Below are 25,628 nucleotides of genomic sequence, written 5' to 3' on the forward strand. Positions count from 1 at the left end.
TGTCTTGCTGCCTTCTAAGTGTTGGAGAAACCATCCAATTGTTAAAGATCATAGGGAATCCGGAAAATGTGCAATTAGGAAAACAAAGCGGGAAAATGGGAATACTTATACCCACATATGAAAGGTGTTAACTGAACATGTCCTCCACCCAACTCTTCCTTCTTCTGGCCTTTTTAAGTCTATCATTAAAGAATTCTTGTGTTACTATAACTGATTAAATCAATGCCTTTGCCTTCGGCTGATTTTGAGTCCTTGGGCTAAGTAATCTTAGTGATTTTTCTGTTGCTGGGAGAAAGGAACTCAAGAGAAAACATTGTGTTGGTTGGGAAACCAGATTACTTTGGGCAACTCTTGGAGGATCCCTTGATGGATTTGGTAGTTGCTGAGGAAAGGAACACCGGACTTTATGCTTTTTGAGGACAGGAATGTGGTCTTATGTAACTCTGTGTCCCAGAGACTTGGGATATTGCTTGTAATAATAATTTCTCAGTATATATTTAACTAACACTGTTGAATGACAGTTAAGGTCAACATAAAATTCCAGGGTGACAGTTTTTTTTTTCACTAAGCACTTTGATATTGCAAGTAACTGCCTATTGGCTTCTTGGTGGTTTTGAGACGTCTACTGTCCATCTAACTGTCATTCCCCTCTTTCTCAGAGGTAATCTTTATTCTGAAGTTGGTGTATATTTTTCTCATTCATGCTTGTATACTTTTACTAAGTGTATTTAACTATAAAATATTAGAGTGGAGTTAAATATAAAATTTTCTAAATAAATAAATATATGTATAAATAAAAGTTATATAAATCATTGCCCTGTAGGTACACTGCAGCTTGCTGTTTCAAATTACTGTTATGATCCTGATATTTATCCGTGTTGATACAGTAGCTCTAAGTCATTCATTTGCACTGCTGCATACTACCTCATCGTATAAATATGCCACCATGTGTTTATTCATCAATGATCATTAGGTGATTGCTTTTACAGACAACTATTTGATGGGCATCCTTGTGTCCATCTCCTTGTATAGTATAGAAGATGCACAATTACGAGTAGAATTGCTAGGTTGCAAAGGGTACGTACCAACTTACACCCTCATCGGTAAGTCAAAAGGACCTCCCTTACGTTTCCATCAACACTGGTATTGTCAGACTTCTGACTGGGTATGTACTTGACCCCTACTTTACACATCTGTTCCAGGATTATCATTCCTTTTTATGGATGAGAAAACTGAGGCTAACGAGCGGAAAGCTCTGAGAATGAATGAATGAATGATGTGGTGATATTTTATTATTTCTCCCACTGGAACTTAAGTTCCCTTAAGCTGTAAGTACCTATTCCTAGCCCTTAGAACAGGTCCTGGCATAAGGTAGAAGATCAGTAGTTATTTATTGTTGAATGAATGAAGGAATGGAGGAAGCTGGGCAGAGAACAGGAGCCTCCTCTTGGCTTTCCGAGATGCACTCTGCATTTCTTTACTCACCCGGCCGGATTTTAGAAGGAAGGCTTAGCAAGCTTTGCCACTGGAGTGGTAAGGCCAGGCTGAGGCTGAGCGAATGGTGGAGGAAGGGTGAAAGCTAAGAATTTTTCAATGGAAAATTGAATCTGCTCAGCAGGAGTCCGATGAGGCGCTGGGGCCAGCGACAGAGGATGCAGCTGGAAGGAGTGTCCATCTGGATCCCACGGGCCTCTGGGTGTTGAGAGGTTATTCTTAGCCATCTTTTCTTCAGTCTTTATTTTCTCTTAATCAGGGCTCTCTTGATTTTGCAATTGGAGCCTCCCCCCCCCTCTGTAAAGCAATGATTTTCCATATAGTAATTCTTTCCTTCTTTAGACTTCCTGGAGGGGGTGGGTGGTTCTTTTTGTGCTCAGACACTTTGCACATTGCCTCCCACCCAGCTCCTCCCGAGTGCTTTTGTGGCTGGTGGAGACCTATTATGTGAGCTGAGTATTTGACCCCATCTCCTTGTTTGTTTCCAGAGAGCTTAACCATAGCATTCTCCTGGCTAATTATTTTTTCCTAGTAACATCAATGTGAGTACATTTCCCGCCCTTCCTCCTTGTGCCTCATGTGTCCTGAATTCTGCTAGATTAATTTAACTTGAGCCTTAAGAGGCTGCAAAGCCAAGGGCAGGTGGCCCAGCTCCAATTTTTGGTTCCTGCGTCATAATCATAATCACTGGCATTGACATGGTGCTCTGTGGTTGACAAAGCACTTCCACACTCAGTAGCTCTCCAGAAAGACAGAAGTCAAGGTCTCTGGGGTCTGGTGATATCCCCAGCATCTGTGTGCCTAGGAAGAAAGGCCTGGGATTGAACTGGCTTTTCTGATGCTGAATCCCTTCCTTGTTGTTTGTTACAGCTCTTGCAGGCCTTACAAAGTCAGATTCCCTTGGGGCCAGGTATATAATCAAATGAGGGAAGTTGGCTGGGGTAGAATATGGTAGGGGTTAATGAGGACTATGGAGAATTGGAAAACATGCCTTGCTTAAAGGCAACGAAATGCAGTACATTTAAAAAGCAATTAAAAAACCCATTTATCGGGTACCTGGGTGGCTCAGTGGGTTAACGCCTCTGCCTTCGGCTGGGGTCATGATTCCAGGGTCCTGGGATCCAGCCCCATATCGGGCGCTCTCCTCAGCAGGGAGCCTGTTTCTTCCTCTCTCTCTGCCTGCCTCTCTGCCTACTTGTGATCTTTGTCAAATAAATAAAATCTTAAAAAAAAAAAACCCCAAAACCATTTATCACCTCCTCAATGCCCAGTCTGCAGTCTACCTTCTGCTGGTGGAAAAGGGAGAGCCTACGGAATAGCATTTTGCCACTGAATAGCATGACTTGTTGGTGTGGGTAGGCATCCTTTGGTTGCAGTAGGTGTCCAGTGTCTTTGAGGCAGTATGGTATGGTCAAGGATAAGTGATTCTCTTGCTTTTAGGATCATGTTACCGACTGAGGGATGTATAGATCTTGGGTCCACCCATCATCTCACCTCCCTCATAGTTTTCAAGGGATGAGATTCAAAGTAATATCATATTTAATGGCAGTGTGGGTCCCTGATGCCCCAACCCACAGCCCTTGTCAAAGGTTCTACTCCTTCCCCACCCCTCTCTACCTGCTGTCATCCCTTTTTGAAATCATGGGACTTGGTTGTTCAGGTCTATGTTCTGAGAGAAAGAGTGACAGTGACAGAGAAGTAGTCAAGGCCTTAAAAGAACCCCAAGTTCATGTTCTAATCCAGTGCATGGGGCCCAAAGAATAGAAAGGAAGAAAGCCTGACTATTAGTAAAATGTGGCCCAGTGAAGGTCATGGGCTTTGACCAATCATATAAAAACTCCTCTCAAAAGGAGTTAGGGGGAAGGCATGGTCTGAGGTGCCCACATGGGACTGGGGCTGAAGTGTATTCCCTCATCTGAGTAGAAAAGGTTGAGATTGTGGCTCCAGACTGCACAGCTCTGCTGCCTACTAACTGTGAACTTGGCCAGGTGATTTCACCTCTTTCCTCATTATCTTCATCCATCAAACATGGGGAAGTGTAGTGGTGATGAGGGTTAACAAAGATAAGTCATGGGTATTCAGTAAATGTTAGTTATTTTTGTTTTGAGTTCTGCCTTCTAGTGATACTCATCTTCATGTTAGTTAGAACCCAAGGTTGCCTTCTAATGCTGCCAGAGGGAATATGGAGGGAATAATTCATAGAACAAGAAACTACAACATTATGCCAATATTTTCCTCTTCAGAACTTGCCACTTGTCCAAATGCCCTGATTCTACCTTTTTTCTCTCCAGTTCTATACCCTCAGATAGTCCCAGTGAGCTGGAATTCTGGACAACGTCGCTGGGATTCTGCAGGCTAAGATTTGGCTCTCAAATGTGTTTTTTGTGAGGTGTAACTGTGATTTTTGTGCAAATACTCCAACTTAACTGACATTCAGTTGAAACTTTTGCTAAGTAGTTGTTTTCCCATCTGACTTTTTGTGGAACAGAAAATTTAAGAAGGCAGATTATTTTATTCAAACGCAACATTGCTGTACTTACCCAATCAATAGTATCCTGAAAGCATCCTCTCCCCAGGCCCCACCAATCTTTAGAATTTGTTTTCTTTGGTGTGCCTCACTTATACCAATAAAAACCAGTTCATAGTAGATAGTGCCTAGGCATAGAATCAGGTTCTTGTTAATGTGAAGAATTAGGTTCTTATCAGTGGCAAAATTTGCACTGAGATGATGTATGACATGCTTATAGACTCTGACTTATTCTTAGTTTTTAGCCACATAATGTTTCTCTCGAGACCAGTTGACAGTAGGAGTTTCAGTATGGTAAAAAACAAAACAAACAAACAAACAAAAACAAACAAACAAACAAACAAACAAAAAAACCCCACAAACAAAAAAACATGGTAAATTCTGAAATGCAGGTAACTCATGAATTACAGGTGTTTTAGTACAGAATCAGCTACATATTCTTGGATGATCTCTTTCCCTCTCCCAGACAAGCCCCCCACCTCCTGCCCAATTTTCTCCTTTCCCCACATCTGTGGCCATCCTCTCCTGCTTAAATCCAGACGGAAAACTGGATTTAATGCTAATGAAGGGCACCATCCAGGACATTGTGATTCCCAGGTTCTAGTTCCAGCTCTAGTTACTCCCAACTGAGTGGTAGTCATCCCTCTCGGTCTCAACTTCCTTATGTAGAAAGTAGGGTACTGGGGCCAAGGCAACTAGGACTAAATGAGCTCTAAATTTTTATTACTCTGTGGATCCCACCTTTGCCAGCTTGGGGCCTGGCAGGTCTCAGCAGCTGGTCACTTGGATAATCCCCAAAGCAGATAACTGCATGCAGGATAACTGAGAATATGGACTATAATCATAGCAGAGGCCAGCCACTCAAATAGATGCTAGGGCCTTTGGCTGCTTCCTGGAGCCACCAGCCAACCCAGAGATGTAGCTGGCTGGAAAAGTGGACGTGCGTGTTGGCAAGTTCAGTGGCATCTCCAAACACAGCGTCTGGGAAATGCCCACGTCCCCAGAAAGAGGTCACTGAAACCCTTCAGCTGGTGGTGCAGTGCAAAGAGCCGGGCAAACCAGGTAATCCTGACTTTGCCACTAAACCAGCTGCATGACCTTTCATTTTGCTCCATAGAATGGGGGTAGCAATATATCTACCTTGCAGAATTGTAGGATTGAGTACTGCGGAGGCCTAACAGTACCTACGCAGGATAGGTACTCAGAGGTACTTAATAAGTGGTGGTAGTAGTTGTTACTATTTATCCCGTACCCTTTATTCACAGGAGTCTCGGGGTAGGGTAGGGTGGGGTAGGGAAACGCGGCACCTGTGTCTGGCTTGGGGCTCCTCCCCCCACGGCTGGGAGGCATTGGCTCCGCGCCCCGTGCCAGGGCCAGAGATGCTGCCGACTGGAACGGTGATTAAATCCCCTGACTGAGGAGCCTCGGCATCCTGGCCCACAGCAGGGCCAGCAGCATTTAGCACAGTCTGCTTGGATCCCCTCATTAAGTTGGTTTTCAGAACTGCCCTTTTCAAGGTCTCGTCCCCTTTCGTCACCTCTCTTCAGCCCCTTCTCTGTGGGTCCGTGCCAGAGAAGAGAAATGAAGCGGTGCGGGGCTCTCCTCCCTCGTCCTCCAGAGAGGGGGTGACAGGAGGCAGGAAAAGGCAGCTTTCGGGGCAGCAGATGCGGCTAACACAAGCCCCGGCCCCGCAAGGTGGCTGCGGCCCGCATCCGAGAGGCCAAAGACTCCGCGCGCGCCCTGCCGATCCCTGTGTTTCTGGCAAAGCCGGGGTCCCAACTCCAGCCTGCCTCTAGCTCCATCCTGAGTCCCGACAGCTCGCCAGCGCTCTGCGGGGAAGCGCGATTAAGTGGCGCTGCGTGTATTTTTCCAGCTTCTTGGACCCACCTAGAGAGAATAAAAGCAAAATGAAGAAGCCCGGGATGGAACGGTCGTTATTTTTCAAAAAGGGGGGAGAGGGGTCACATGAGTAACCGTTTCGGCGAAGTGGCGGCGCGTCCGAGTTTGCTGCAGAGCCGCCCCCTCCCGGCGGGGGCGCTGACGTCACGGAAAAGCCCCGGCGCGGGCCCGCGGGCGCGCTATAAAGCGCGGGGCCGCGGCGGCTGCGGGCGGCGGCACGGACGGCGGGCACGGCGCGAGCACCCGGCGCTCGGCGGCCCGGCATCGCAGCGCGCACGCACGCAGCCCCCGCGGACTCGCGGGCGCCCACCCGGCAGAGCCAAGTAAGCGGGCGGTCTGGGGAGGGAGGGTCCTCCCGACGCTGGGGGCAGTGGGCGTTCCCGGCCCGCAGAACTTTCTAAGTTGTCGAAAGAGCGCCTGTAACTTGTGGTCTGCGCCGTGGTCTTCTGGCTGGGGGGCGGGGGCCAGAGTTTAAGGTGCCAAAGATGCCAATTGTCATCAGGTTCCTTAGTTCAGGTCAGTAGGAGGGTCACCTCCTCCTGCGGACTGTGCGGTCAGAGGGCAGCCCTCACGGATACGTCATGCTTTTTGTTGTTTGAGTGCCTGCCGGCCAACTGAGGCACGGCTTAATGAGATCCAGAAACCGGCTGGTCATTCCCTTTAGTGGCCGGCATGCTGGGGTGTGGTGTGGGTGTGAGTCTGGGGAGGGGAGTCTGCATTTCTCACTCTCACAAATGATCTCGCTTGTTAGAAATGAGGAGGCTTCTGCTTTATCTCGTAGCCGGAGAGTACAAACCTCCGTGCAGGCGGATGGAGGTTTGCAAAAGGGAAAGTTGTGGCAAAGTTGTTAATGCCATTGAGGAGGGTCTTTGGCCTTCTGATTTTCCTCAGGAAGGTGGGAATCTGAGTTGAATTGAAGAACTCTTAGAGTGGACGTGGTTTAATGAGAGTGAAGCATTTTCTCTGCCAGTTTGATAGGTCGGAACTGTGAGCTGGTCATTTCCCTGCAGGAACAACAGGGCTTGGGGTTGGGATTTTTTGAAACATGATGTCTGTGGGCAAGAGGGCAGAACTGAGGCATAAACCTCAATCAGGAATTCTTTTTTGCCCCCAAATAATAGCTTATTCAGGCAGCTGGAGAGCATCAGGGCGACTTTACTAAACATGGAAGTTCCAATAAGTGCTTGTCCAGGGCAGCCAGAGGGAGTGATGTCATTGCCACGTGTTTCCCATCCAGGCACAAAAGCCCACTGGATGCTGGTGCAATTAAGAGCCATGTTTAGACAAGAGCAGCTAACCTGGCCAGCTGGTCCCCAGCTCCATTAACTTGTTGCTTTTCAAGCCATCTCCGGAGGCTGCTGGTTCTTCGGACTGCCTCTGTGTCAGTGCCTGAGTAGGCTTCCTGAAGGCTTCCTTGAAGATGGAGGAAACCAGAGGGCAGTGGGTGATGTTTATGGTACTTTTTTCTTTTTGCCAATGACAGTCTGCCTTGGAACTGGTTACTTGCTGAAAGCCTCTTGGATATGGGGACGGTTTCCTTGGGGTTCCTATATCAGGGTTACTTGGGTCTCGCCCCATCTACTGAGATATCACTGACTGTGTGGCTGAGCCCCCCACCCCGAGCTCTCGCTCCCGCTTACTAATGCGTACCTCTTGGCTGCTTTGTTCTCCAGGACCCAGCCATGACTCTGAATAATGTCACCATGCGCCAAGGCACTGTGGGCATGCAGCCGCAGCAGCAACGCTGGAGCATCCCGGCGGACGGCAGGCATCTGATGGTCCAGAAAGAGCCCCACCAGTACAGCCAGCGCAGCCATCACTCTGCTGCCCCCGAGGACCACTGCCGCCGGAGCTGGTCCTCTGACTCCACAGACTCAGTCATCTCCTCGGAATCGGGGAACACCTACTACCGGGTGGTGCTCATAGGGGAGCAGGGGGTGGGCAAGTCCACTCTGGCCAACATCTTTGCAGGTATACATGACAGCATGGACAGCGACTGCGAGGTGCTGGGAGGTAGGTGGCGCAGCCCCAGCAGGCTTCTGTCCATCAGCAATAGTCCAGTCCCAAAGAGTAAGGGGGTGGGTCCAATGAGTGAGAGGGTGTGTTGTTTATCTGCAGAGTTGGGAATGGCAATTATGCGTCCTTGGCACTGGCTTGGGAAGCTGAGGGCCCAGCAAAACCTTGGCATGGATCCTCAGGAGGAGAAAAAGAAAGTGCTCGGTGATAGAACCTGGGCCAGAAAGGGAATTTCTTAGATTCCAGTCCTGCAGGGACTGAAGGGGTAGACTGATAAAGAGGCAGAGTCAGAGGGTCAGGCTCCCACCTCTGGCTTTTGCCAACTCTGAGCTGGACTTTTCAAGAGCTCAGTGTAGGCACAGCTTTTTTCCACAGTTATACCTAAAACCAAACCGATTCGAAAAACTACTAGGGTGGATTCGTCAGCTTCCACAATTATTAGAGTCTTTTGAGGATATAGTTTATCTATATTTTGAAATAGTCCAATATTTAAGAAATGTTAAGTATAACAATGGTGATACATATGTTTGTAGAGTCTTATAGGTTTTCAAGATAATTTTCCATGTACAATGTCACTTAAAATATTTACTATTTAAGACTGGCCTATTTCCAGAAATGGATTTGAAGTCACAAAAATGCACATGTTCCTCAAGTACATGTAAAGCCTGGCACTGTATTCTGGAACATGATATGAGGATCCTAATTGATCATCAATGGTATTCATACAGTGGTTTTCAGCCAAAGCTTCCGTCTTAGTATACATGGCTAGGGGAGCTGCAGGTCCTTATCTACAGCTATAGACATTAGGGAAGAACCTTCTAGTGCTTGCCCAATGACATGGTCTGCCTGTATTCCCACTTGAAACCCACAGCTGAATCATAGACTCCCAGGGTAAGGAGCTGCCTTAGTGATGAGCTGGTTCTGCCCTCTGCTTGATGCACTGGAGTCCTGCTCCTTCTTCCCTCCTGTCAGCTCTTTCCAGCTGACCATTTCTTCTTGATTGTCTCCAGGGTCAGGGAGTTGACTGCCTCACGTGGCAGCTTCTGAACTGACGGTAAATGATGACTCACTGATAGGACGTTGATTTCTCTCCTCACTCTGGACTCTCCGGGACGATAGCTAAATGAGGGTCAAGGAGAAATAGGGTCCATATCGGAAGGCTGATTTTCTTTCTCTGTACAGGCTGGTGGGTGACTGTCGGTGTAGGAGAAGGGGTGGGAGGTTGGATATCTAGAATGCACATTTGCAATGGAAGAGACGCTTTTTGGGTACCTTATATCTGCTACTGTTTATTTGGGTAGTTTCAAAATTCCTATACTCATAGGGGTAAACTGAGTCCCAGGGACACCAAGTGGCTTACCTAGAATCAGTGGGGTAGCTGGAATTAGAGCTCAGGACTTTATCTTAGTTTGGTGGTTGTCTTCCACTGCCATTGACAGGGAACCTGCTATGTGCCAGACACTTTACTGAGTACTTCTGCTTAGTTTTTACTGATAAAACAAAAATTGGACCAATTTTGTATTAATATCCCTATATTACAAGCAAAAAAATGGAGGCTTATGACATCACATAACTTTCCCAGGATGATAGAACCAGCCCATAGTATGGCTGGGAGTCAGACCTGGTGTGTGCCTTCACTGTGCCCAGTGGCTCCTGGGTTTAGTGTCCACATGCTGTTAGTATCAGGCACAAGTTTGGCTCTGTGTGAGGCTCTGGGGTTCCCAGTGATGCTTAGGAGGCAGTATCCCCTCTCAGGAAGGAGTGAAGGGTCAGTGGCTGTAATTCAGAGCAGGGTGAAATTGATGAATACCTTAAGAAGTAACAGTAAAGTGTTTGGGGAAATTGATAGAAGGAAGAGATCAATCAGGAGTTTTGTTTGTCTCTTGAGGGAGGTCTTGAAAAAGTTAGTGGGTGGCAGACTTTCAGAAATGTTGGTCCATTAGAGTGGAGTGTTTCTTATCTGAAGAGTAGTATCCCCGTTGGCACTGAGTGTTGAGAAGACTGGCTCATACCTGGAATTTGGGAAGGCAGCCTTCAATATTTGGGAGGACTCTTCGTTTAATGTGGGGAGGGAGACGGAGAATCCTTTCCTTAACTCCTCAAACAGAGAATCTTCTGCAAGAAGCTTCTCCGTTGACCAATCCTTTCTGATGTGTCCTTTTTGAGTAACTCAATTCATACTGTCTAGGATTACATCTCTTATCTGTAGGCAGCTGTTGGGATCACTAGTGGCTTCCTGTTTCCAAAGAAGAAGGTTTTCCAAGGCATGCCCCCACATTGTTCTTTTTTCAACATTAACCATAAAAAAAAATCCTCTATACAATATACTCTCATCAGAATTTCTTCAAATAAAGACGGATGTTGTTACAGCTATATTGCAATAATCTTATGACTCTCTCTACACATTTAATGCCATTCATTTATTCATCCCTTCATTCATTCCTGAATAGTTACTGAATATATACCATGGAATTCGGTGAGTCACAACGGGACGTGCAAAGAGGCCTAGGGCTTCCCCTTGGAGATGCCTACAGTGTGTGCCATAGAGACAGATCCACCCCAACTGTACATCAAGATCAGGTGTGATGAGTGTCTTGAAAGAGGTACGAGGACAGTGCTGTGAGAAATCAGAGGAGAACAGATTTCTTCTGGCTGTGGAAATCAGGAAGGGCTTCATGGAAGAGGTGGTCTCTGAGCGGGACCCTAAGGATGGCTGGGGTGTGAAAGCCCTGAGATGGGCGGGAAGGGACAGCACCTGTACACGGAGAGTCTGGAGGGAGCACTGGACTCCGGTCTGTCAGGAACGCTGGACTCCGGTCTGTCAGTGTGGGTTTGGAGCCCCGCTTTGACCCGGATGTAGCTGAGCGCTTTTGCACAAGGGACTGACCCTGCTCAGACTTCCGCAGTAGTGAAACAGGGACAATCCCTGCTTCACAGGATGTCAGAGGAGTCAAGGAGAGAACATATTCTAAGCCTGTGGCCTCATGCCTGGCATGTAAGAAGTATAGGTTGAACGTTAGAGCCGATTCTGAATCTACCATTTCCTTTCCCTGGACTTATATTCCCAAACTGGCACTTCGGTTGCTTGTAGCCCGGTCCACTCTCTTCCTCCTCTTGGCCAGGGCCCTGTGAGATGCTGCAGGAGGCGAGGACGGTGTTCCTAGAGCAGGTGTTCCTTCAGGGCTCCTTGGCGTCTCCTGGGCTAGGAAAGCTGAGCATAGTTGAGAGTTTTGGGGGAGAGGTATGTTGGAACCTCAGAGCTTTCAAGAGCCTGCAGGAGCCCATTCCAGCGTGAGAGAGAACACCCCTGCAGGTTCCACACAGCATTTGAACCAATCCTGGACTGAAGGTGGAGGTCAGTGGGGGCCAAATGAAAGACAGGTTAAGGTGTGCTAATCCAGGGAAGAGAGCGACGGTCACTCAGTCATTGGCGCTCCGTCCCACCCCCTCAGGATGATCTCTCCTGTTACACACAGTGTGCAGGTGCACCCCCAGATGTCATGAGAGCACCAGAGAAATGAGGTCTTCCTCACACCCAGGCCAATCAACCTCAACCCTTTTCCCACACGTCTCAACCCAAGGCAGATTTCAGTGGAATCTTCTAGGAATCATACCCTTTTATTTCCCCTCCCCCCACCTGATTAGCCCTTGAGAAGGTTAAAAGTGAGTGACAAGGGGAGGAAGAGAAGCTAGAGCTTCTAGGGTGTAGGCAGGGCCCTCTCTTGGTTAGTAGAGGGCCAGAAAGCAGGATGCTTTGAGTGTCTGAAGAATTCGTGTGCGGGGGAGCCAGAGGCAGTATATAAACCTAGATGTGGGGCCTATCCAGGGAAGCAGGGTGAAGATCTATTGTCTTAGACTGGTGGGTTTGCTGCACAGTGATTTTCAGGCGGGGGGGGGGGGGGAGTGTCCAGGAATCTTCCAGAACAGCAAAGCAGTTAGGCATCTACTTTTTAAGGTATAATCCGTAATCTACTTTTTCGCTAGGCTGATGTTCTTGTATCTCTCAAACCAAGGGAAAGTTTGGGTTTGCTTTCCCCCTAGCTATTACAATGTAGTATGGCGTCTCTTTGAACTGCGGGGGGCCCTTGTACCTGCTTTTGGGTGGGAGGTGGTAGGCTGAGGACAGAGAAAGTGCTGTTTTGGATTTCCTGGGCACGGGGAAGGTTTTGAGAGAAAAGAGAAGTCCAAGGTAGCAAGGGGCAGTCAGCCGGCACCCCTTCTGTGCTGCTGAGGCTCTCACGGGTTCCGATTGGCTGTATAAATATGCCTGTTGAGTCATGAGGCCCTGCACCGCAGGAAGCCAGATTGTGCGTCCCAGTTTGATCCCACTGTGGATGGCAGACAGGGTGGGCTTCACAGACTGAATCCCGCAGTGGGTCCCCGTTACCATTGATTAGAGTGATACCTTGTGGAGGCAGGGAGACTGACAGAAAGACAGAGCCACCCCATCCCTCGTTAACTTTCTTCTCATTTGTCTGTATTTCCCTTCCTTTCCCTGCCCTGTTTCCCATTCCCTAGATGAAGAAACATTTAAACCAGGAGCTTTACTTTTAATAAGACCCTTACTCCTATAAAACAAGAAATGCTCCAGTTTCCCCACTTGTGGTGCTTCTAAGTTAGGTTTTAGCTATAGTAGGAAACGCCAAGTATGGCAAGAACCACCTTCCTCCAGCGGAACAAGTGATGGCAACAGCTAATATTTATTGCCTTTCTACTTTGGGCCCAGGCTTAACAGAGGTAATTGTCATGCCTGCTTAAGGCATGAATATGGTTAGTAATCCCATTTCACAGATGAAGAGACTGAGGCCCAGAACACTTAAATGGTCCAGAGCCACATATTTAAAAAGGGATGGCATTCCGATTCTAATCAGGTTTGCTTGTGCTTATATCCCCAGTGCTATAGTTCTCATTCATCCATGCACTCCATGAGTATTTGCCTACCCGCAGTATGTTGAGCACTGCCCTGGGGGTTGGGGGGGTGGGTGTAGCAGTAAACAGCACAGATGCAGATCTCTGCCTTCACATTCTGGGGGAGAGAGGAGGTAATAAAATAAGCTAAACAGATGGCATGTTAGGTACCTATAAGTATGATAAAGAAAAACGGAAAGGGAGTAAGAAATATTGGTAGGGGAGATGGATTGTAATTTTAAGTAGATGGTGAGGGAGCGCTTCTCCTGGAAGGAGGTATGGGCTCAAGACTTTTGGATATTCCAGGGAACAGATTTCAGGCAAAAGGAAAAGCAAGAAAAATGGTAAAAAAAAAAAAAAAATCAGGCGCCTGGGTGGCTCAGTGGGTTAAAACCTTTGCCTTCTGCTCAGGTCATGGTCTCAGGTGCTGTGATGGAGCCCTGCATCCCTGCTGAGCAGAGAGCCTGCTTCCTCCTCTCTCTCTGCCTGCCTCTCTGCCTACTTGTGATCTCTCTCTCTCTCTCTCTTTCTCTGTCAAGTAAATAAATAAAATCTTAAAAAAAAATCATTATGAAAATCATGATTTTTCAAATGATGAAATTCAAAACCGGAGACCTCACTGTGAAAATAGAGTGGGGATGGGCTCGCTTGTTTGTATGCAATTGATGGGAATCCCCCTTGCAAAATCCCGGGTAACTCAGCCAGCCCTATGCACCCCCCAGCTGATTTCTGTGGGCTGGAGCTGCTCTTGCCCTTCGCACCACTCACCCTTCACCTATACTCAGTCTGGGCTCAAGTGCAGGGAGGAAAGTTTCCATTACCACGTGGAGCTGGAGGCTGCACTTAGGCTGTACTTAGGAAAAAGTAAGACTGTTTATTCCTATGGAACTGTTTTTTTTGTTTTTTTTGTTTTTTTTTTTTTTTTTTTTTAAGGGAGGAAACCTTAGCCAAGACAGGGATAGACTCAAGGTTTTTTTCTTGCGTGTCTCAAAACAGGAAAAATGTCTCTGAGCCCAGAGCTCCTGAAATTGCCAGTGAATGTCCAGTAGTCACACCCCACTGAAAGGTACAGTGGATTTCCATATAAGGCTTATGAATGAGGCTTATGGTTCCACTGGGTGGTTAGTGTTTTCTCATGGCATCGTTGAATCTGAGTCAAAAGCTCTCAGTCAGTTTATCCTTGTAAATGGTTTTCCTATAACAAAAGTCTAGGAATGGTGAAAACGAAAGTCTTTCACTTCAAGTGGCTCAGTGAGACACATTCAGAGGACATAGGTGTTCTGCTCAGGAAGTATGGGAGGAACGTACATAGAACGTTGTTGGAGGTGATTAAAAAATACTAATTTGCCTTTGTGAGAATCTGCATATTTGCATAATTAATTGCATATTTAGTAGGCTTAGTTTGTAGCATAATTTTCTAATGATGCTCATGTAAAAGTGTTGCTTATTTTTCTGACTCCAATATCCCTGTTCTTTCTTTTCCAGAAGATACCTACGAGCGAACACTGATTGTTGATGGGGAAAGCGCGACAATTATACTCCTGGACATGTGGGAAAATAAGGTATGCAGAGCCCGTAGCTCTCTGTAAATTCCTTCAGGGCTTGCCTTCCAACAGGCTGGTGCGAGGGTGACCTTGTCCTTTTTGGTGTTCTGGTGAGGTGGGCTCATTTTCTTGATTAGCTTTTTTTTTTTTTCCTCTGAAGTAGGAGACTGTTCTCAAGAAGAGGTCATTCAGGAATGAGCTCTGAATAATAAGCAAGTCACAGTGATTTCCCCCTAGTTCAATTAAAAAAAAAGACAAAAACTTACATCCGCTTTGGGGAAAGTGCCAACAAGGATGGAGAATCATTGAAAGCAAAATAGAACCAAATTATATGAAGTTGACCTTCTTTTTTAAAAGATTTTATTTATTTATTTGACAGAGATCACAAGTAGAGAGGCAGAGAAAGAGAGAGAAGGGGAAGCAGGCTCCCCGCTGAGCAGAGAGCCCCACATGGGGCTCGATTGCAGGACCCTGAGATCATGACCTGAGCCAAAGGCAGAGGCTCAACCCACTGAGCCACCTAGAAACCCCTAAAGTTGACCTTCTTCTTCTTCTTCTTCCTTTTTTTTTTTAAAAAAGTTGACCTTCTTAATACTAGTCTTCAGCATTTGGTTTTTAAAGATTGGGGGCTTCTGAGCCTCTGTGCTAGAGCTTCTATTGATTGAGGAGCCTCCTCTTCTCACAGAAGGATTAGAAATTTCGTCAGTTGGGAAAGGCAATAGGGAGTTGTTAGAAGTCAGAGAGGGCTCATTTTTGGTCAGTTAGATAGAGATTGGAAATATGGTTTGGCAGAGTCACTGTATAATTTATCAATTCCAGCTGTAGGAGGAATTGGACAGTGAACACTTTCGGATACACATATAGCTTCTTCACGAAGGACACTTCATCTCCAACAGCCTCCACTCCCCCGCGCCCCAAGCTCAGGGAGTTTCTTTTCATTTTATCAGGGGGAGAACGAATGGCTCCAGGACCACTGCATGCAAGTCGGGGACGCCTACCTGATCGTCTACTCCATCACAGACCGAGCCAGCTTCGAGAAGGCATCCGAGCTGCGAATCCAGCTCCGCAGGGCCCGGCAGACCGAGGACATTCCTATCATTTTGGTGGGCAACAAAAGTGACCTGGTGCGGCGCCGGGAAGTGTCTGTGTCAGGTGAGGGCTGGTGAGCGCCACAGAGACCTCTCGGGGTCCCCTGCTTGTCCTTCACCTGGGCGCTCTCTTCTTCATCTTTTCTGAAGCTGGAACCAGGGAGTTCCTGAAATGCTCCGTGGAGTTTTGTGTAGATGACTCCCAGCGTTTCCAGCAGATCATCCCTGTGCTGACAGCCGCTCCCTTGTCCTTGTCCCTTGTCCTTGTCCCCTTGTCCGGGCTGCTCGCCGGATTCCTGTTTCCCCTCCCTGGCATTCCCTTGGTGAAAAGATCATGTTCAGAGATCTGCTGGCACTCCCCAACCTTTTCTCCTTGTCCTTTTTTTTTTTTAGGGAACTCTTAGTAGTTCAATAAAAGTGTAGTTAGTGTCTTTTTTTAAGAAAGATGGGAACTCTGATGTGGGGGAACGGTGGGAGTTTCATTGAGAATAAGAATTCTACTCTGGCTGCCTCTGGTTCCTGGAGACCCCAGAAAGAGCCTCCTGCACCTACCTCTTGCTTCCTAAGTTTCAGCGAACGCCATCAATCTGATGGTGTCACATAGACATTTTCATGCTTCTGGGATATCGCCTGTTTGCTGGGTGGGCCCCCAAGTGCTTTCGGGGTCCTTGAGATTTTATTGGCCTCATACAGATTTGGTTCTTGGTACAAGAGTAAAAAAATAAAACACTGTATTGCCAGGCCCCACTTAGGAGGAAAGCAACGTGATGCAGACCTAATGTATACAACTGGCTTGGGCATGTCTTACTCGTAGGAGACGACTGTCTGTGCTTATCATCTTTTTCTAACCAAACTTGGATACACGGTCAGTGAGCACAACGGAATGTTTGACATAGAGGCTGCCCCAGGAGAGCTTGTTTATACAGTTTGCTCTAACTGTACATCTGTGAAATCACCAACAGTTTTTCAAAATATCTCATTAGAGGTTTAACATTGTTTTTTAAGGGAGCAAAGTGAAATAGTAGGATTCTTTGTCAATTCGGGGAAACCGAGTCAGGAGAAAGTGTTAAGAATCTGAGTGTGAGGATGAAGCAGGCCTGGATTCACTTCCGCTGCTTACAGGCTGTGTGAACTTCCCCACTTTTTTTTTTTTTTTTTAAAGATTTATATATTTGAGAGGGAGCACAAGCAGGGAGGTACAGCAGCAGCAAAGGGAGAAGCAGGCTCCCTGGTCCAGATGCGGGGCTTTATCCCAGAACCCCGGGGTCATGACCTGAGCCCAAGGCAGACATTTAACCAACTGAGCCACCCAGGCGCCCCACTCTCTCACATTTTTAAAAGATCCCTCCCACCTCAGTGTCTTCATCTCTCTGGGAGGGAGAATGTATTTTTCAAGTAATATTGTAAATGCAATTAATGAGGGTTCTGGTTTTCACTGTTAAGAGTTAGCATTACTGTATCTGATGGAATTGGACCTCCACACAGGGCCTTTGTGGTGGACCAGCCCTAACGCCCCCCTCCTCCTGCTTGCGGGAATCTTCCTGTAACCCTGCCTCGCTCTGTGCCCCAGGAGGACATGTGTCACCATCACATGCCCGACTGGCCTAGAGCTGCCTGGTGACAGCTTCAGGTCAAGGGTCCTCCAGCTCGGCCGTGCACCCCAGAGCTCCTCTGACTCTCTTCTCCCCACCTTTCCTCACCAGAAGGGAGAGCGTGTGCTGTGGTGTTTGACTGCAAGTTCATCGAGACCTCAGCGGCCGTCCAGCACAATGTGAAGGAGCTGTTTGAGGGCATCGTGCGGCAGGTGCGCCTCCGGCGGGACAGCAAGGAGAAGAACGAGAGGCGGCTGGCTTACCAGAAAAGGAGGGAGAGCATCCCCAGGAAAGCCCGGCGCTTCTGGGGCAAGATTGTGGCCAAAAACAACAAGAATATGGCTTTCAAGCTCAAGTCCAAATCCTGCCATGACCTCTCTGTGCTCTAGGCCCCCAGAGTCACCCCAGATGTTCCCCTGATGGACATCGTAGAGCACCACTGGGACTGATAATCTATATTAGATTGCATCTTCAGTGTTATTAGATACAGCTTCCCCTATTGTAGCTGGGAATTAACTGGTTGGCCTCAAGAGCAACATAATGCATGGGAAACGGAAGGTCTTTGTAAAACCAGTATTTATTTACAGGAAAAGCCTGACCTTGCTACTTGAACACCCAAGACTCAGAGGATGTGTTTGGGGTTCACATGCGTTTCCTTTCTCCTCTGGATAGTAGAGAATTGAAGCTCAGAACAAGAACTTTTTATTATTAAAATTCTATCCACTGTTCCGATACATGAATTTGAGGCTAGTGGGCCACAGACAAAATACTGGACAGTGGTCAAAGGATTTATCCAAAGGAGGGAGGATTTCTTTCTCTGTACCTTCTATTTGTGGAGCTAAGATTGTAGAACCGGGCTCAACATAATTGTGACTGTCATTGCTCCATCAAGCTGTGAAAAGAAATGATGGACCTTGCTGGAAACTAAAGCTTAGCCAACAATTTTTGTTTCCTACCCACAGTTGGGGATCCAGAAATTTGTACAATTGGAAACTGATACAGGTACCATGTAGGGGATCAAAAATCATATCTTTGCTTCTGTGTCTTACAGTTTTTTGTTTAGAGGAAAATTATTTAAGCAAATTCTACTTGGTCAAACTACCTTTTATGTTTCATTGTTTTTAAAGCCTTGGGCCATGATGAATATATTCTAAAAGTCGGAGTTATTGACAACTTTGAGTGCAAAATGCCAAATTTTGAAATATAATTGAAGGTCTCAATTTTTATAAAACATAAAACGTGAAACTTCCAGTACTTTGACCCTTGTATCCCACAGCTCTGCTCTATTTATTGTTATTTTGCAAAATAATAACCATTTTAACGTTTGATAAAGCATATTTATGAACATATTTCTTAATAGGAAAAATGTCCATTTTATTACCATTTTCTATCTTTTTCAGAATATGCAAATTTTTACCTATATGTCTTATAATGAAAGAAATAAAATCTTTGGGAAAAAGACATTCTTAAATGTTTCTCCTCCCCGAATAAGACAATTATGATTCCTTCCATTTGCTTTTAGCCCAAGCACCTTCTACAGAAACATACCTGTTACTTTATATCTTCTTTTCATTGGTGGTAGTCCCATTGTTACTTGTTTCAAAGACTATCTCTGACGTCTGTCTTTTGGAACCATGATTCACAATAATGCAGTTATTTTTGGCTAATACATTTGGAATATTTGGGGCCCTCTAAATGCTAAGTTACAATAAAAGCCAGATTGATATTTTACTTTGGCAAATTTCTGACCTAACAGATGGCCCTTTTCTCCATGAAGGCTCATGGTCCTAAGCTTGACTAAAGCATTAGAGGAAATTATAAAGATTAGGGGGAAAAAAAAAAAGGAAACTGGTGATTTTCAGCCTGAGATCTATCTAGCCAGGCAAGGCTGTAACCAAATTCTCATTGGTATTATTATGGTTTGACCTTTGTCATGTGGCGGCGTGTGACCTGTTGCTGGAGTGGAACGACCCGATGTCTCCCTTTCACATCAGTGACCCCTGTGTGTACCCTCCGTGGCCTCCCCTCCCTCTGTTTCTGAGTTTGTAATCAGATACACGCTAGTAGTGACAGCCCTGGGACCTTGAATATTGCCGAAAGCAACAGCCTTACAACTCAGTTCTGCTGGCTGGTTCTCCTGGCTTGCTTTCCTCCTTTTTCCGAATTGAAGGCCAGGTACCCATCTCTGCATTCTCCCTCTTTGAATCGCTCGATGAAGTAGTACAGGGAGAGGATAAGAGTGAACAGTCAGGTGTCACAGGCAGCATCACTGCCATTTTACATCCTTGTGTCTTTGGAGCAATAGCGAAACCTATATGACCATCATTTTTTTCATCTGCAAAATGGGGTTGTGACGAATAGCTACCTTGTAAGATTGTGAGGTGAACATCTTTTAATCTGCCGAACATGAAGAGCTCAAGAGACACCTGTTTTGTCATACGTCTTCCATTCTGCGTAAGTCACTTTTATATGTCTGCCTTCCCCCAAAAGGAATGGAATCATTCCCTTAAAATCCTTTACTTTTCCCTTTATCCCTATACTCTTCAATGTAGTCCCTTGTGTATATTGGGCTTTTATTGGTTTCTTCTTGAATAGACTTTCCCAACAGCCCCATGAAGTGGACAGGCCATTTTAAAACAAGTTCGGGGGGATAGGTGGCTTGTCCCAGTTCAGATGTGTCTGGGCTTGGAGTAGGGTCCAGATGTGACTCGGAGTCCTTCACATCTTTCAGTATCCCAAAGTTTTTCCCATAGACACAGCTCTTTTCATCTCCTGGAACCACCACCACCACCACCACACACACACACACAGAGCACACGCACTCCACACAATGCCATACCCCCACCATATGCCATGCACCACACACATACCACACATCCCAGACCCCACCCCGCCCCCGCCACAGCCCACACGTACCACGTACCACACACACTCCTCCACACGGCACGCACATAAACATGCACATGCAGCAAATACAGCACATGTATCCCACACCACTCACCCTGAATACCACACACACACATACCTTCTAAATACACACATTCTTTATTGACGCTGTTGTCCTCCTAGATTCAACCATCCTACTCACTTGTTTTGGACCCTCCCAGCCAAATAATCAACAGCTGCCGAGACTCTCAAGCTCAAGGGCCTGTGGAGGATTGTCACACGGGGGCTCCCTCAGTCTGAGCCCGGGGCAGGACAGTCTGGGGTATATTCCAGTCTGAGAGGCTTTCTGAGGAAGAGCTGCGGCTCTTGAGTCAGATGGGTTTCACTCTGGTTTCGTCACTTAGATGTGTGACCAGAGGGAAATACCTTATCCCCTCAGCCTCAGTTTCCCATCTGTGAGGTGGGAAGAACAACGACACCCGCTTCGCAGGACTGTGGTGAGAATGGTGGAGACCTGCAAAGGTTATCATCCTACAAGAACTCTGAGGACTTCTACTCTAATGAAGACTTTATGCCTTCATTCCCTTTCGCATCCTTCAACAGTATTGGACACCTGAGCCCCACTGGGTGCTGGGAATATAATACTAAGACATTATCTGGGTCCTCAGAGCCCCCCCCCCCAAGATTGTTTATTTGCTGTCCCAAGAAGCTAAAGAAGGTGGTGTAACAGTAGGAAGAAACTGAAAAATAAAATGGGAGGTTTATATCTGGAAGGGGCTGGATTCACTGCCATTAGATCAGATTCAACTGAGGAAAAAATGATTAAAATGATACACTGTGGGAAAGTAATTTTTTTTTTTTAATTCCGTTTTGAGGGAAGGGGGAACATTGGGAAAAAGTTAGTTTTTAAGCATCCCCATTTTGCTCACTAATACATGATCTATTCAATGCAGGGAGAGGAGGTTGATTATGAGTTCACTTGGCTAAAACTATGGAGCTCCTGTGAGAAGGGGGTTGCGATATATGAGTGGGAAGTGGGCCCGGTGATGAAGGGGGACAAGTGCGCAAAAACCTAGAATAGGCTGTAAAAGATAAGGAGCTGGAGAGACATGTCAAGCAAGGGAGTTAGAGCTTGGGTGGGAGAAAGAATTCCTTGCTTGGCTGGTACAGTCATGACTGTCTTCTTAGAGGAAGTGGCAGTGAGCTTCATCTTGAAGGCTATTCAAGACTTCCACAGTAAAATGTGATTAGTTAAGGATATCAAGATGAAGTCTTTCTGGACTTGGAGGGGGGGGCTCAATCCAATAAGTGCACAAAGGGGAGAGAGAGAGAGAGACTTGGACACAGAAAAGACACCCAGGGAAGAAGCAGGTGTGAAGGTGGGGCGGAGATAGGAGTGATACAGCTGTAAGCCAATGAGTACCAGGGAATGCCTGGGGACCACCAGGAGCTAGAAAAGGAAGGAAGAATTCTCCCCTAATGTCTTTCAAGTGAGTATGGCCCTGCCCACATCATGATTTTAGATGTTTAGCCTTCAGAAATGCATGAGAATTCAATTTTGTTGTTTTTAAAGCCACCAAGTTTAGGGTAAGCTGGGCAGCCCCTGGAAACAAAATCCTTTGGGTTATTTAGGGCAACTTACTTAGCGTCTGTAAGCCTCAATTTCTTCATCTGGAAAACAAGGATAATACCCATCTCAAAGGATTATTTTGAGGATTAAATGTAAGGCGCTTAATTTATCATCTGTCCAGGAGGTGCAAAGTGAGCAATCTGCAAGCGAAGACGGAGAGCCCGTGCAGAACATGTCGATTTCCAGACCGAGAGCTTGGCTTGGTTCAAGACCATGCTGGCTCTTGAATGTTTCCAAACAAGGATGCGACAGGCCAAGCGGCCCTGCTTCGGGACATGGCCAGGGAGAGCTGACTGGCAGGAACCAGAAGGCATGAGATGCCTCTGTGAGGAGCTCGGGGAGGAAGCCACCAGAACAGGGAAACGCGCTGCGCGCAGAGGGAGGACGCGGCGACGGGGGAGAAGCAGCCCCCAGAGGGTCCACGGATGGGCTTCCAGAGCGCAGGTCTGGCAGCGTTCAGGTTTTGTGCGGGGAGGGCTCACAGAGCAGCGAGGCCTGATGCCCACCAGACTAACAGGTGCAGACGCCAGGGAGAAAAGGGAGGAGGAGGCGAGGGGGGCGGGAACGTCAGCTGAGTGCAGACACAGGAGTAAGATGACACTGGAGTCAGGGCGCGGCTTCTGACTTTGCAACTGTCTGGAAAACAGTCACGGAGCAAGAGACCCTAAACCATCAGTCTTCGTCCGGCCTAACTTTGGGGGAAAATGAGGAAGGCAATGCGGCATTCCTGCTTTCCTTACAATAAGGCTAGGGATAAACGTACGCCAACAAGGACAGGAAGCTTTCAGCGCAGGACTGCCGCTGGGTGCGCAGGTGGCTCTGCGTGGGTGTGCGCATGAAGGCACGCACGTGTGCACGCGAGTGCGTGGTGTGTGTGTGTGTGTATGCGCGCGCTCACGGGGCAAAGATGGGAAAGATGAATCTCACAGTTAAAGAGTACTGCAATTACAGAAACTTCAAATATCCACTAGACTCACCTTGCTCCACTTTTCAGTATATGCACAAAACAGGGCTGCTGTCTGGCCTCTTACTGATTGTAGCCTCCGCCAAAGGCATGGAATAATCCAGACGTGCATGTTGTTTCGAAAACTCAGGACAAGTTGTCACTTAAGTTTGCGGTGATCGTAGTCAACTGAGTAAAAAAAAAAATGTGCCTGTGTCTTCCGCTGTGCTGTTTTTAATGACTGGAATGGAAGTAGAGAAGCTAACCCGTGTCAGCTTTTACAAACATGGAAATGAAGGGGGAGTGAGAAGTGCCCCATATCTTATCGGTATCACCCAGAAGCCTGAGGGCAGCTATTTGACTTGGAGAAATCCCACTACCTTGTGGGGGATTTGAAAGTATTGGAAGGAGCTTTCTTGAGAGGCATTTGCAATCTTATATACATATGCATACACAGACAAATGTATGCAACCAGACCTACGATGCACGTGGTTGGGTTTGCACATGCGTGCATGCACACACACATCCACATTTACTCCAGCCCCATTTAAAGGCAGGGAGTACTCATAGTACAGATGGCAGGGGTTTGAAAATAAAAATCTGTTGAGGGAATTATAGCCCGCTTGGGAGCGTTGACAGAGGCTGCCTTACCAGGCGTACCAAAAGACGCAAATGAGGAGCAAGTGTGCAAATAACAGAAAATGGGTAAGGCACAGGGTTGTGAGTACAATGCCCGCCATCAGTCGGGTTTTACAGGACTGAAAAAACCCATCATCAGATGTACTTAAAAGCAGTCATTTCTTTTTCTTTTCTTTTCTTTTTTTTTTTTGGTTAACGTCAGAACAGAAAAGGCCATGAGGTAGGAGTGGAAATCCTATTAAAAAAGTCCAAAGGAAATCGCCCTGTGATTCATCTATTTGATTATGAGATGGAGCTGGCAACTGGCCAGGATGTGTTCTACGATTTGGAAATAGCAGCGTGGGGGGCTAGGGTTATCTGAGGGATGACTGGGCAGAAGTAGTTCTGAGCCTAGGTTGGGGGTGGGGGTGAGGGGGGGTGGGAGTATGGGTGGTGGTGGTGGTGGGGGCAATAAGTGAAACCAGGCCCTCCAGATGTCTTCCGGATGTGAATGGCCATGAATATGCAACGCGATTGAGCTAAGTAGTGCCAGGAGAGGGGCCCATTTGAACTGATTCTCTGAGCCACAGCCCAGGTTAGTGTGGATAAGGATGCTGGTGCTAATTGTTACCACTTTTTAAGTTAACATTTGTTAAGTGGAGTATAGGATGCCTGGTAGGGAGCCGCAGTTCAGAAACAGACCACAAGAGAAATTGGAACAGAGCTTCGCACACATCCTGGACGAGGCACACAGCACAGCAGGCCTCGAGTGGCCGCATGGGGAGTCAAGGCAGGTGCAGACAGAAAGAGAGGCAGGTCCTCCTCCCCCAGGCATCTGCCTTTATTAGCATTTTATCAGTCTTCGGGTTCCGGGTTAGGGCTGGATTGGTCTTTTCAAACCAGAGTTGGCTCTTCTCAGGACACCTATCAAAACATACTTGGCTTAGGCTCAGGCTTCCAGTGGATGAAGGAATTGTGTAAGAGGAATTGTGTTGGTAAGTCTAAATATCTTCCTGCGCCTTGGAGTTAAAGGCTTGGGTTCTAGCCCTGGCCTTGCTAATGACTAGTGCTTTAAATCCTCACATATAAAATAAGAAAAGTGATATCAGCCTCACAGGGTTTTTAAGATGACAAAATGTGCTAAGTAAAAGGGATTTTTAATCCTAAAGAATATTCAAATCTCCACAGGGTTATTAAAGTGTTGTGCACGTATGAGGTGGCATTAGGACTTGTTTGCCCATCAGTTACTTCGACAATGTTTGAGGGAGAATTACAGTGTGACCCACACGGGGAAAGGTCTTTTGAAGTAGGTGGGTCTCTCACTGCCCTCCCACAGGCTTACTTACCTCTTGGATCCCAGCCTACAGACACTCGCCTACTCTGCTGATATATTGGACTGGCCCTGATCACCGTCTCTTGGAATGTATAAACCCAGTTAAAAAACATTAGTGGTTGGGGAAATGCCAGTGCTCTCTCTTCTGGCAGCAAAGGAAGAGAACTGTTAATCTGATTTCCTTAATCGTGTCTTTGAGACTTTCTGTACAGACACTGGGTAATGAGAAATGCTACTTTAGGTGTTGAAGATGAGGATGTTTGACTCATAAAAAGATTGGGTTGATCGTGTCCTTGTCCGTTGCCCTGCTTTTATGTGGATAAATGCTCCATCCAACAGATAAATGGGACTTGAGGGTGTCACGGGTGCTTCTGATTGTCTTCATGTGTATAAGAAAGAAGACGGAAGTGGACGCAAAGAATCCACCTCCTTTGTGTATGAGCGGGAAGAGGCAGAATGCGCAGCCCTGTGCACCAGTGGCTGGAAAGATGCGGTAAAGTGGGCAAGAAAAGGGTGGGTTCTGGAATACGGTTGCCTGGGTTTCAATCCTGGCTCCGTCTATTCCCAGCTGGGTAAACTGGACAAGTAACTTAATCTTCCGTAGGCTTAGGTTTTTCAACTGGACAAAGAAATGGAATAAACGAATTAAAAATTTATCTACTTCTTAATTGTTGTTTGTTTAACAGGAAATGGGAAAATGCACACAAAGTCCAGTTGCCGGCCCGTGATGAAAGCTCCAAAGCTCTTAGCTGTGTTTTATTATTTTCTTTATTCAATTGAAAACCAAGAGTCTTCAGAGATGAGTTTTAGGAGGAAGCCTGGAGCGAGGGAGGGGCTATTTAACAAGAGACTGTTCTACCACAGGTATCCTAAATTACCATCTTTCCGTTGGGCAGTCTCAGTGCCATTCTGGTGAGTAATTCTGCCTGGATCCCCCGGGCAAAAGGGGGCCCTAACTCCCTGCCAAAGGAGATCCACTTAGCTGCTGAGAACAGGCTAAAATTTCAAAAAGCTTTTTTTAAGTTCTGAGATTGCTAAGCAACCCGAGTTCTGCAAGTAAACAGTAGTTTAGAATGGTGGGGGTAAGTAGCCCCAGTCTTGGGAGTTCGTGCTGGGGCGCGTTATCTCAGGCCTCTGCCTGGCTGTCTTG

General features: G+C 46.8%; 1 protein-coding gene across 2 annotated transcripts; it reads left to right on the plus strand.

Moving 5' to 3' along the window:
* The first annotated feature begins 6,066 nt into the window (after positions 1-6,066).
* On the plus strand, positions 6,067-18,527 carry GEM (GTP binding protein overexpressed in skeletal muscle). Of its 2 annotated transcripts, none has more exons than XM_082720246.1 (5): positions 6,067-6,243; positions 7,594-7,933; positions 14,330-14,406; positions 15,336-15,540; positions 17,180-18,527. In XM_082720246.1, the coding sequence occupies exons 2-5, from the start codon at positions 7,603-7,605 to the stop codon at positions 17,455-17,457; spliced, it is 891 nt and encodes a 296-aa protein (XP_082576372.1). In that variant the 5' UTR covers positions 6,067-6,243; positions 7,594-7,602; the 3' UTR covers positions 17,458-18,527. The 2 variants fall into 2 exon arrangements, with proteins under 2 accessions (XP_082576372.1, XP_082576371.1); XM_082720245.1 differs by lacking the exon at positions 6,067-6,243 and adding an exon at positions 7,189-7,376.
* Positions 18,528-25,628: the final 7,101 nt, after the last annotated feature.

Source organism: Mustela nivalis (assembly GCF_964662115.1).
Source record: "Mustela nivalis genome assembly, chromosome: 2".
In the NCBI taxonomy this organism is placed as follows: Eukaryota; Metazoa; Chordata; class Mammalia; order Carnivora; family Mustelidae; genus Mustela; species Mustela nivalis.

What these genes read in the sequence shown, in the direction of transcription:
- GEM (XM_082720245.1), top strand. Translation starts at nt 7,341, where the DNA reads ATGGAGGAAACCAGAGGGCAGTGGGTGATGTTTATG. An exon ending in GGCAGTGGGTGATGTTTATG is followed by an intron (nt 7,377 to 7,593) that starts GTACTTTTTTCT and finishes TTTGTTCTCCAG; the next exon opens with GACCCAGCCATGACTCTGAA. An exon ending in CGACTGCGAGGTGCTGGGAG is followed by an intron (nt 7,934 to 14,329) that starts GTAGGTGGCGCA and finishes TTTCTTTTCCAG; the next exon opens with AAGATACCTACGAGCGAACA.